This window comes from Morus notabilis, unplaced genomic scaffold, assembly GCF_000414095.1.
Source record: "Morus notabilis unplaced genomic scaffold, ASM41409v2 Scaffold314, whole genome shotgun sequence".
Lineage (NCBI taxonomy): Eukaryota > Viridiplantae > Streptophyta > Magnoliopsida > Rosales > Moraceae > Morus > Morus notabilis.
Genome location: NW_010360279.1, coordinates 1,025,497 through 1,038,394, shown reverse-complemented (window position 1 = coordinate 1,038,394; position 12,898 = coordinate 1,025,497). Strand labels below are relative to the sequence as shown.

Sequence of the window (12,898 nt, the reverse complement as noted above, 5' to 3'; positions counted from 1 at the left end):
CAGAAATCAATGGTTCCTTGTTTTTTGGGCTAAAGAAATAAATCCAATTTATATTTTGCCATGTGATTGAAAAAATCTTATAAAATTGGCACATGGTATCTAGCTTTCTAGACATCAAACGCCATTTGTCAAATTAGAATGGGCTGGCCTCGTTCGTTTCGCTGATTTGAGTTTAGAATTTGAGTTAAGATATGATTTTATATAAAAATTTTTTACTATAGTAAAAAAATTATATGTGACTGTTTATGAGAATTTTTTACTATAACAAAACTCGAATCAGCGAGACGAACGAGACTAATCTTTCTAAATATTTGGTGTCTGAGATTATTTGTTATAATAAAAAGAGTTAGGAGATATAGAGGGTCTATTTATTTTGTTGATTTAATTTTTTAATTTAAATTGTGATGTGATTTTATGTAAAAATTTTTTATTATAATAAAAAAATTAAATGTAATTATATTTTAAAGTTTTTTATTATGGGGTGAAATAAACGTGACTAAAGTGTACTATCATATTTTTTTAATAGAAAAAAACCTCTTGTCAAATTGTAATTGGCCGGTGGACTGCTGAGACCGTGTAAACGTGAAACTAGAGCCCCCAAAGCAGCCAATCCAAGTTCAAAGTTCCCAGTCCACAGGTCAAAGTATCCGACATTAACTAGTATTAAAAGTTCTTCAAACTGTTCATTTCACTCATTAGAAATCAGAACTCAGAAAATCGGACAACAAGAAAGAGAGAAGCAGAAGAACTATTATTCCATTTCCATGGAGAAAATTAGTAACCCAACGGTCGACAAGAGAAGCGGTTTCTGCAAATCCAATTCCATCTTCTACAGCAAACGCACGCCGGTTGCGCTCCCACAGAACCAATCCGTGGACATCGCCACATTCATATCCTCCCGGGCCCACAATGGCAAGATTGCTTTCGTTGACGCCGCCACCGGCCGCCACCTCACTTTCCCCCAGCTCTGGAGAGCCGTCTATTCCGTCGCCACGTGTCTCTCCACTGACATGGGGATCCGAAAGGGTGACGTCATCCTCCTCCTCTCACCAAACTCCATCGTCTTCCCCGTTGTCTGCCTCGCCGTGATGTCCCTCGGCGCCGTCATAACCACCACCAACCCCCTCAACACCTCCCGAGAAATCGCCAAGCAAATCGCCGATTCCAAACCCGTCCTCGCCTTCACCACTCTCCAACTCATCCCCAAAATCGTCGGGTCAAATCTCCCAATCGTCCTCATCGACGACGACGTCGGAAAACAGAGCTTGTCGAATAAAAACCTCAGAATAGTCTTCTCTTTGGGGGAAATGATGAAAAAGGAGCCGAGCGCGAAGCGAGTCGGGTACCGAGTCGACCAGGACGACACGGCCACTTTGCTTTACTCCTCCGGCACGACCGGAGAGAGCAAAGGAGTGGTTTCCTCTCACCGGAATCTGATCGCCATGGTTCAGACAATTCTCGGCCGTTTCGGCGCCGATGAAGGAGAGCAGACCTTCATCTGCACAGTCCCGATGTTCCACATCTACGGCTTGGCGGCCTTCGCGATGGGGCTTCTCTCGTCGGGATCGACGATCGTGGTGCTCTCGAAGTTCGAGATCCACGACATGCTGTCGGCGATAGAGAAGTACAGGGCGACGTACCTCCCGCTGGTGCCGCCGATTCTGATGGCGCTGCTTAACAGCGCGGAGAAGATAAAGGCGAAGTACGATCTGAGGACGCTGCACTCGGTACTCTCCGGCGGGGCGCCGCTGAGTAAGGAGGTGACGGAGGGGTTCGTGGAGAAGTTTCCGTCGGTGAAGATTCTTCAGGGCTACGGCTTGACGGAGTCGACGGGGATTGGAGCCTCGACGGACTCGCTCGAGGAGAGCCGGAGGTACGGCACGGCGGGGCTGCTGTCTCCGAGCATGGAGGCCAAGATCGTTGACCCGGAGACAGGAGAGGCTTTGCCAGTGAACCGGACTGGTGAGCTTTGGCTCAGGGGTCCCACAATCATGAAAGGTATTTATATTTTCTATTTTATCTTATTTTGTAAGAATGGCGTGGTTTGTTTATTTATTGTTGATTTTGGTAAGAAAGGCATGGTTAATTATTGGTTTGCTTTGTGATTCTCTCTGTTTGTTTGACGTTTTAGTCTATAATTTCATTTTTCATCACTGTTTTTATGAAGGATTTCGGGCTTCAATATCTGATATTAATCTAATCCGATTCTTATCCCATTTCATGGTGTCATACAAGTCCAACAAAAGCGTCCTGGTGGATACTGGTTTTATTTTGTGAAGCGTGTTCTGATCTTTTTATTTATTATTATTATTGTTATTCTTATTTTCTTATAGAATGCATGTTTCTTTATTCTTTGAGTATAGACATTATTTGGATATGTACATATCTTCAAGGAAAAAAACGTGATGGAGATTTAGAAACAAATTGTCTTCTTTGTTAAGCGAAATTAGTGGGTGTGTGACTAAATAATATCATGTTCATTTTACTAATTTGAGTTTAAAATTTAAGTTTTATTACACTTTAAAAAATTTTTAAAAATAGTCACATTTAATTTTTTTGTTATAGTAAAAAATTTTCACATAAAATTACATCTTTATTCAAATTATAAACTCAAATCAACAAAATGAACAAGTCATGAATTAGTGATTGATTTTGATTGTGATGGTAAACATTATTGCTGTGGACTGGCTTGTCAAGCCATGCTGAAAATAATTGAACGTTCAATTATTAAAGGTGTGTGTTTTTTTTTTTTTTTTTTTTTCATCTTCCCTGAGTTAGTGGAGAGGTTATTATTTGGCCTTTTCAAGATGAAATACTCCCCCTGCCACTTTAAGCGCTTGGCTTGTAGCGCATCAGACTAGTTAGAAAACAGCAGAATACTTATTTAACCTTTTTTTTTTCTGAAATGAAATGATTACTTGACTCTCTATTTTACTAATTTAAATTTTTAATAAAAAATTCTTATATAAAATCACATCGTAATTCGAATTTAAAACTTAAATTTATGAATTAAATAAGGTTAAAATTTACTATGATTCCGTTTATTTCACTGATTTGAGTTTTACTGCAGTAAATTTTTTTTAAAAATAGTCACATTTAATTTTTTTAATACAGTAAAAATTTTTTACATAAAGTCACATTTCAACTCTAATTAAAAACTCGAATAAGCGAACTAAACAGACGCTTATTATTCCTTGATTTCACCAACTTCAGACTAGTTCACAATGGGTTCAAAACCGAATGAACCCATGAACCAAACACCAATTGTGTTCCTATCTCAACTAGTCAAGCCATGAAACGAAAAAAGGGATGGTTTATGTTTCATTACATTTTCCGTCACCCCACTCATTTTTCTGTTGGGCGTTTCCTTGTCTCTCTGTCGCCTCACATCGGTTATCAAACATAATAAAATCAATAATTCATAATTGTACTGGGTCGTTGTAATTTTTTACTTATTGAGAGGGCCCTTAAAAAAGAGACATTTTTTGACATGTCAATAGATCGGTAGGTCAGGTTTTTTATCCGTTAAATCTACATAAAATCATATAAAAATTAAAGATATGCAGATTTAATGATTAGAAAATTGACTATTTTCTTATAGAATGCATGTTTCTTTATTCTTTGAGTATAGACATTATTTGGATATGTACATATCTTCAAGGAAAAAAACGTGATGGAGATTTAGAAACAAATTGTCTTCTTTGTTAAGCGAAATTAGTGGGTGTGTGACTAAATAATGTCACGTTCATTTTACTGATTTGAGTTTAAAATTTGAGTTTTATTACACTTTAAAAAAATTTTAAAAACAGTCACATTTAATTTTTTTTATTATAATAAAAAATTTTCACATAAAATTACATTTTTATTCGAATTATAAACTCAAATCAACAAAATGAACAAGTCATAAATTGGTGATTGATTTTGATTGTGATAGTAAACATTATTGCTGTGGACTGGCTTGTCAAGCCATGCTGAAAATAATTGAACGTTCAATTATTAAAGGTGTGTGTTTTTTTTTTTTTTTTTTTTTCATCTTCCCTGAGTTAGTGGAGAGGTTATTATTTGGCCTTTTCAAGATGAAAATATCTCCCTGCCACTTTAAGCGCTTGGCTTGTAGCGCATCAGACTAGTTAGAAAACAGCAGAATACTTATTTAACCTTTTTTTTTTCTGAAATGAAATGATTACTTGACTCTCTATTTTACTAATTTAAATTTTTAGTAAAAAATTCTTATATAAAATCACATCGTAATTTGAATTTAAAACTTAAATTTGTGAATTAAATGAGGTCAAAATTTACTATAATCCTGATTATTTCACTGATTCGAGTTTTGTTACAGTAAAATTTTTTTAAAAATAGTCACATTTAATTTATTTAATACAGTAAAAAGTTCTCACATAAAATCACATTTTAACTCTAATTAAAAACTCGAATAAGCGAACTAAACAGACGTTTATTATTCCTTGATTTCACCAACTTCATACTAGTTCACAATGGGTTCAAAACCGAATGAACCCATGAACCAAACACCAATTGTGTTCCTATCTCAACTATTTTTTTTTCTGAAATGAAATGATTACTTGACTCTCTATTTTACTAATTTAAATTTTTAATAAAAAATTCTTATATAAAATCACATCGTAATTCGAATTTAAAACTTAAATTTATGAATTAAATAAGGTTAAAATTTACTATGATTCCGTTTATTTCACTGATTTGAGTTTTACTGCAGTAAATTTTTTTTAAAAATAGTCACATTTAATTTTTTTAATACAGTAAAAATTTTTTACATAAAGTCACATTTCAACTCTAATTAAAAACTCGAATAAGCGAACTAAACAGACGTTTATTATTCCTTGATTTCACCAACTTCATACTAGTTCACAATGGGTTCAAAACCGAATGAACCCATGAACCAAACACCAATTGTGTTCCTATCTCAACTAGTCAAGCCATGAAACGAAAAAAGGGATGGTTTATGTTTCATTACATTTTCCGTCACCCCACTCATTTTTCTGTTGGGCGTTTCCTTGTCTCTCTGTCGCCTCACATCGGTTATCAAACATAATAAAATCAATAATTTATAATTGTGCTGGGTCGTTGTAATTTTTTACTTATTGAGAGGGCCCTTAAAAAAGAGACATTTTTTGACATGTCAATATATCGGTAAGTCAGGTTTTTTGTCCGTTAGCTCTGCATAAAATCATGTAAAAATTAAAGGTATGCAGATTTAACGATTAGAAAAATTGACTTAACGCATTAGAGAATCTCTTTAAAAAAAGAAACTTTTATGAACTTGTAACTGATTGATAGTTATAACGGCATCTGCTACAGGTTATTTCAGTAATGAAGAAGCGACTTCATCAACTCTTCACTCGGAGGGATGGTTAAGAACGGGTGACCTCTGCTACATTGATGATGATGGATTCCTTTTTGTGGTTGATAGGCTAAAAGAGCTGATCAAATACAAGGGTTATCAGGTGAATAAAATGTTGCTTAATGTATTCTTCCAATTGGCCTTGACGAGGAGATAGTCACTCTAAGAAGACTTAAATCATCTATCTGATTAAAAAAGCTAACTAATCATATCATGTTAGTCATGTAAATATTGTTGAAATGATTTTAAAATGACTTTTATGTTTGTACATTAATGATATGAAAAAAATGTGGTTAGTTAAATACTATTTAGAACATCAAAAATTGAACACGTGATATGAATATACACTCTAAGAAGATGCTCTTATTAAGTTTTTATCAATATGACAGGTGCCCCCGGCAGAACTTGAGGCCTTATTACTTTCTCATCCAGAAATTTCTGACTCTGCTGTTATACCGTATGTCTCTTCTCTCTATATATGTTGTGTAACGTGTTAAAACTTTACAATATTATAGCCCGTTTAGTTCGTTGATTCGAGTTGACGTGTGATTTTATGTAAGAACTTTTTACTGTAGTAAAAAAGTTAGATGTGACTGTTTCTGAGAGATTTTTACTGTAGCAAAACTCAAATTTTAAACTCAAATCGGTGAAATAAACGAATTCTTAGTTATTTCCCCGTGTATAGATACAATTGCGAATGTCTGATTTTGCTATATTTAATTTCAGATATCCTGATAAGGAGGTGGGACAGTATCCCGTGGCATACGTGGTTAGAAAAGGTGGAAGTAAATTATCTGAAACTGAAGTCATCGACTTCATAGGGAAACTGGTGAGTTTATACTTTAAAGTGTGGTATTACGAGTTTTTGTGGAAAAGAAAAACAATTGTGAATAAAAATGGTGTTGTTCACACAGGTGGCTCCATACAAGAGAATCCGAAGAGTGACATTTGTATCATCCATACTCAAGAATGCTTCGGGCAAGATTTTGAGGAAAGATCTTATTAAACTTGCAACCTCCAAACTTTGAACCTCTCTGGTGCATTATAGCAATCAGCAGATCTAGGTGCAAATATAAATAAATAAATAAAATAATGTAATTTTACAGGTTCATCGTCGAATTCAACCTTTTGAGCTGTAAATTAAAAGTATACCATACCATCTCTTCTTATTGGCTTTGACATTGAGATTAATCATGCTTCTGATAATACCTATGTATTCACTTTTTTGCTCATGTTTTGCCCCTATTATTTTCCGTCTAGTTGGTTTTTTGTCCATTAACAAATTATGAATAGTTTCTCTTATCCCAATCTCTTTAATTTTACTTCTTAGTTCCCGTTTGGTAAAGGGATTCGTTCCCTGATTCGAATCATGATTTGTAGTTCGTTACAGTATTTTTTTTCATAAAAAATACACGTAAATTAAAAATAGTTTTAATCACATAGTTTTAATCCATGAACTAAACGGGCTTTGATTATATCTCTCTCTTCCATTTGTTTTTCTTTTGTGCATTTCTTGTAGCTGTAGGGCCAGAGAGAGATTTAACCACGGGTCTTGTATTCTTTTTTTCCCTAGCAAAGCACCAACGCCAAGTCCCCTAAGATATGATAATTTCTACTCACTACTCCATACATGATTCATACATCCACTCTGTTCTGGCTCAATTATTGATATCTCAGTTTATTATTAATACCATCCCAAACATGAAAAGAAGAGAGAATCTACATCAAAGGAATAAACGAGCAAGATTTTGTTGATAGGCAGAAAGAGTTAACCAATGAATTTAAAATTTCTATTTGACAAAACGAAAAATTTTCGTTAAATATCTATTTTGATGTGCTTGATGCTCCAAAAATGCTTAGAACCAACTATCAAGAGAGACGTACACCAGGCTAATGTCATGTATACTATAAGAAAAATACACCTCTTAGTGATCGTTTCCATTAATCATATGCAAGATTATATCGTCTCGTTCACTTCGCGGATTCGAATTTTCAATTCGAGTTTAGATGTGACATTTTCTGAAAGCTTTTCACTGTAACAGAAGAAGTTAGATGTGATATTTTTTGAGAGCTTTTTACTGTAGAAACTTAGAACTGAAAGCTCGAATCGGTGAATAAGTGTCACCAAGGCCTCTCAAATTACTCTATATTACGTACTACTTAGATATAAAAATCAGCAGTCATGGTCCTTTGATTATATTGTGGACTTCAAAAAGTGGAAAAAAAACCCAAGAAAACCAGCAAGCATGTGCTTTTTACAAGTTGTTGTACAAGTGAATGGTCTTATTTGTGGCTAGAGCTGGACTTGTGTTCTGTAGCTTGCCGGAAATGATAAGGCAGAACCTTGATTGACGTTGTCGGTTGAATCATGCATCTAAAGAGACGTTTGGTTCATGAATTAGAATCATGTGATTAGAATCATTGTCGATTTACGTGTATTTTTTGTGAGAGAAAATACTGTAGCGAATCATAAACTATGATTCAAATCATGGTATGAATCCTCCAACCAAACATCTCCTAATTTACTTATTTTTGGTTATTGACGAAGATCGAAGTGAAACCCAAAAAAAAAAAAAAAAAAAAAACTTTAAACATAGATATTTCTACTTTCGCTGTAGAATTGGGGTCTAAGAAATATTATTATCTTTGGAGTTGTTAATTAAAGCAATGATCGGTTAACTAACTTAGCTTCTGAACGCAAGTAGACAAGCTAGGCTTCACGATACATCTATAAATATTAGAGAGCAAAGATATTCCTTTGTACACAATTATTGATATCCCCTTCCATTAGAGAGAGAGAAAGAGAGAGATCTTGAACAGTCAGAGTAGAAGATTTACCTATCGACAGATCAATTTTAACTTTAAGCGACCTATAATAATTGTTATGACTTCATGAATAAGCCATATAACTTGATCAACTTGTCTCAGAAACACTCAAAGAGAGATCTTGAACAGTCAGAGTAGAAAATTTAGCTATCGACAGATCAATTTTAACTTTAAGCGACCTATAATAATTATTATGACTTCATGAATAGCCATATAACTTGATCAACTTGTCTCAGAAACACTTAAAGCAAAACAATATTAATTTCAAAAATGCATGTGTGTAGCATTTCCGTATATAATATAATATGTAAACATATATAGTAAGTATAGTGAAACTTGATTTTATATGAAATCAGCACGATTCGTGGTGTTAGTATCGGATCACAGTAAATAAATACAGGAAAATAAAACAAGATAGAGACACGAAAATCTATAAAGATTCGCTCATTAATGAGAGCTACGGATCTTCAGTATGCTTCTACTATAATAAAAGAATAAATACAATGCCGTTTGAGAGCAAGAAGAGGAGAAGAGAAGAAGGGAATTCGGGAAAACAAGGATAATATGAGAGCTCTGGGGAAATCTAGTCCTAAACTCCACAAAATATGCTCTGAATGCCTAGGAAAACATGTAGAATTGTATTTGGAGGGTAGGGCTTGCTTCTTGTGCGTGTAGGAGGTGAATAATACGTGAGAAGTCCTCCTTTGGCCATAATTTGCTCCCTTCTTATAGGCTTGACCACTGGAATCCTCCTTAGATAAGGATTCTAATTTGAATTTTAAATTAAGATCTCTCTTGATATGCTTTTCCATTTGAATAAATGATTTGATATGAGAATATCCTTCTGGTTAATCTTCTTGTTGGAGAAGGATATTTGAAATTCAAACAAGTAGTTTGCGTGTCAAGTCAGCTAAGCAATTGGGCAGCTTGTCCAAGGAGCTGTTAGTTAGCTCGCGGCTTGTTCCTGATGTGCTAGAGTCGTTTAGACAACTTATTCCTTATTCGAGGGACAACTTATTTGATAAATGGTATGTCGTTCGTAGGAAGCTCGTTTGACGACCCGCTGGATCGGCAAGCTATCGGAGGCTCAAGGATATTTTATGAGCCAATTCTATGATTGACCCTTATTTTTTGAGACGGTTGCGAAATTTGGCTCCAACATATATTATATGTTATAATGCTTTGTTTGAAGCTGAAAGAGTTGATGAAGTACATGTTTAGTTTCTTCGGAAAAATGATATTGAACAGACATATAACGTGGATAGTATCGTGATAGATTTCTGTGTTATAGTGAGACCCGCATATCAAATCAATCCGCCTCAGAGATGAATTATACAAAACTGAAATAATTGTCTCAACAAAATACGTGCGATTCATCACCCATTAGAAATGGTCCAAAACATTGCCGCTATAAAAGCTCGCCTTCATTACTTGTCAAAAAAGCTCAGCTTCATTATTTATATGTTTACACGCGTGCGTTCCCCAACTCATGTATCCCAACAACAGAAAATATAAATATATATATATATATATAAGTATATACACACATGTATAGGACGTTTTTCATGTTTGTAAATCTCGGAACTTTCTGGATTATCAACTACTTGCATATATTCCAAGCCATTAAAGAGGGAGATTTCTTTTCTGGAGAAGTAGAGTTTACCAAATTAAGAGTCACTTGATCAGCTTTTAAATCTTTCTGACTAATTTGATTTGTACAAATAGTTTTTTTTTTTTGATAAATTTAACCAAATATATTTGCATGGGAACCGAAATATAAAAATATTGTTCGGATCATGTTGGGATCAAACGTAAATCTCAGCACAACTGGTTTGATCCAAAAAGGACATTATAAATAATTGATCTTCACGTTCACTTCGAACCATTTAGAAAAAAATTTCTAAGGTACAATACTACAATAGAGCCGAGACAAAAACCATTTTATGATTGTTTTGAAAATCACGGTCAGCTTGGCCTTTTTGCTGTACAAACTTATAATAATAAATTCCATGTTACTGTTTCTTCACATGCATTTCCGCATCTAACACTTGGTACTGAAGTCCACGCAATGTGATCAAAGCTATATCAAAATTATCTTAATGTACATCTAGCTTGAAAGTAATGGCTTACAAAGAAAAAACTTTTATGTAAGCTTGAAATGTCCAAAGATCTGTACGTAATAAGAAGAAATAGTGGCCCCCACAAAAATTGTTGATCGTGAAAGCTCAATAAAAGTACAAAACAAGCCCACGCCCAAAACCATTTCTCCTACCCGATCGGCACATGGTTTTGTTGAAACTTGGAGAAACCACATAATTATCCTCAATCTCATCATGTATTATATAATAAGACTACAAGTTCTTTCTTGGGCAAAAGACACCTTGTACCACTCCACTTGTTTTAGCAACCAAATAACAAAAAAAAAAGGCTCATATCAACTGAGTCATTTTTTTTTTTTTTTGGTCCAAGAAATTAAAATTACCAATTATGGTGATCACCTTGAAAAGACTCGTAGCCATCGCGATGAAATGGCAGAAGATTGCCGGCGTAGAGAGGAGAAGAAGAACAATCTCGTTGCCTAGAATGAGCCATATTGTCCGTGGTGGTGGTGGTGGTTTACCTCACAAGGGCCATTTTGTTGTTTACTCGGCCGATAAGAGACGTTTTGTTGTTCCATTGACATGCTTGAATTGCACCATTTTCAGAGAGCTCTTGAGAATGTCTGAGGAAGAGTTTGGGCTACCGGGAGATGGTCCTATCACGTTGACATGTGATGCTGCGTCCATGGAGTATATTGTGTCAGTGATTAAAAGAGAGGTTTCGATTGAGCTTGAAAATGCACTTTTGTTGTCGTTGTCTGTGCAGAGAAAATGGATATCAACCAAAGCTTGTTCTACCGCCAAGTATCAACTCTGCAATAGCTTCACCCACTAAAATTTATGGACCGTACAACATCTTTACCATCAGCAACAACAGTCGATGCTTTGAAGAAGAAGATACTGCAGCATCATCATCCCAATAAGGCACACAAAATCAACAAAATTATGACCCAGTACTATTATAAGATTCTCAAGACCCAAATTACGATTCATCACCTAACAAACGACAATGACAATGACAGTGGTATTCTCATGAGCATGGTTCAACAAACCAAAGGCTGATAAGTCAATATTGCCAAATAGTTACCACTCGTGGTTTTTGATCAAGTTTAAGGTTTATCAAGATTACTTAATAAGATGTGTACTTTTTTTTTTTGTTGAGGCAAGTTTTTTGGTCAATTAAAGTTCGTTTAGTTCATTATAATGATTCTTCTTTAATTGATGTGATGTGTTTCCAAACATGTCTTTGATATAAGTTGTTTTCTATTAAATTTTGTTTTAATTTTATGTTCAAATTCTATAGGGTTATTGTTCCTTAATGTCACTTATGGTTATTGTTACTTTCTTCAGTTACGATGTGGGGAACTCTTTGCTTGACTTGGACTAAAATTCAAAATACCATATGCAAGGTTGAATGCATGCCAAAAAAATTATAGTAACACTTTTTTCAAAAAAAAAAAAAAAATTTTCATAAATACTCTCAAACTATATACCTTATTTTTAAAATGTCTCTTAATTTTTTAAAATGTTTTAAAATATCCCTAATATATAGAAATCAATTCAAAATATCACATCCGTCTACTTCCCTTAATTTTTTAAAATGTTTCAAAATACCCCTAATATATAGAAATCAATTCAAAATATCACATCCGTCTACTTCCTTTTATAATACTAACGGATTTGTTGATGTGACATAAATTTAAAGGTTTTTTTTCTTTTAATTTAAACAAATTATTTTTAATGTCAAAATGAATTAGAGAACTCTTTTTTATATTAATATACAAAATCAAAGAACTCTCCACTCAAAATTATTAAAAAAATAATAATAAATAAATAAATCTAAACCCAGGTCCGCACTGACCGTCGGTGTCCGCCCATCTCCGCCCTCCGAACCTGTGCCCGCCCAATTGACCGTCGTTTGACAGCCGAAATTTGATTTTGATTTTGCTGGATCGGCTTGGCTCGCAGCAGGTGGTGGTAGTTTTGTTCCGTTAACGTTTTCCATCGTCGCCTTTTCGTTCGTACTGATCAAAAGCCCGTTTGGCTGCGAAGAAAAAGGGAAGGAGGTGTGCTGGTGTTCATCGTCTGTACAAGTGGCTGCAGCATCATCATCCCAATAAGGCACACAAAATCAACAAAATTATGACCCAGTACTATTATAAGATTCTCAAGACCCAAATTACGATTCATCACCTAACAAACGACAATGACAATGACAGTGGTATTCTCATGAGCATGGTTCAACAAACCAAAGGCTGATAAGTCAATATTGCCAAATAGTTACCACTCGTGGTTTTTGATCAAGTTTAAGGTTTATCAAGATTACTTAATAAGATGTGTACTTTTTTTTTTTGTTGAGGCAAGTTTTTTGGTCAATTAAAGTTCGTTTAGTTCATTATAATGATTCTTCTTTAATTGATGTGATGTGTTTCCAAACATGTCTTTGATATAAGTTGTTTTCTATTAAATTTTGTTTTAATTTTATGTTCAAATTCTATAGGGTTATTGTTCCTTAATGTCACTTATGGTTATTGTTACTTTCTTCAGTTACGATGTGGGGAACTCTTTGCTTGACTTGGACTAAAATTCAAAATAC

At 34.4% G+C, this 12,898-nt stretch overlaps 2 protein-coding genes across 2 annotated transcripts; both read left to right on the top strand.

Moving 5' to 3' along the window:
- Window positions 1-590: 590 nt before the first annotated feature.
- On the top strand, window positions 591-6,609 carry LOC21407615 (4-coumarate--CoA ligase-like 5). Its single transcript, XM_010096295.2, has 5 exons — window positions 591-1,998; window positions 5,335-5,480; window positions 5,767-5,834; window positions 6,104-6,206; window positions 6,292-6,609. The coding sequence occupies exons 1-5, from the start codon at window positions 765-767 to the stop codon at window positions 6,403-6,405; spliced, it is 1,665 nt and encodes a 554-aa protein (XP_010094597.1). The 5' UTR covers window positions 591-764; the 3' UTR covers window positions 6,406-6,609.
- Window positions 6,610-10,690: 4,081 nt separating this feature from the next.
- LOC21407614 (auxin-responsive protein SAUR62) lies at window positions 10,691-11,137 on the top strand. Its single transcript, XM_010096294.2, has one exon. The coding sequence runs from the start codon at window positions 10,691-10,693 to the stop codon at window positions 11,135-11,137; it is 447 nt and encodes a 148-aa protein (XP_010094596.2).
- The last annotated feature ends 1,761 nt before the right edge of the window (window positions 11,138-12,898 follow it).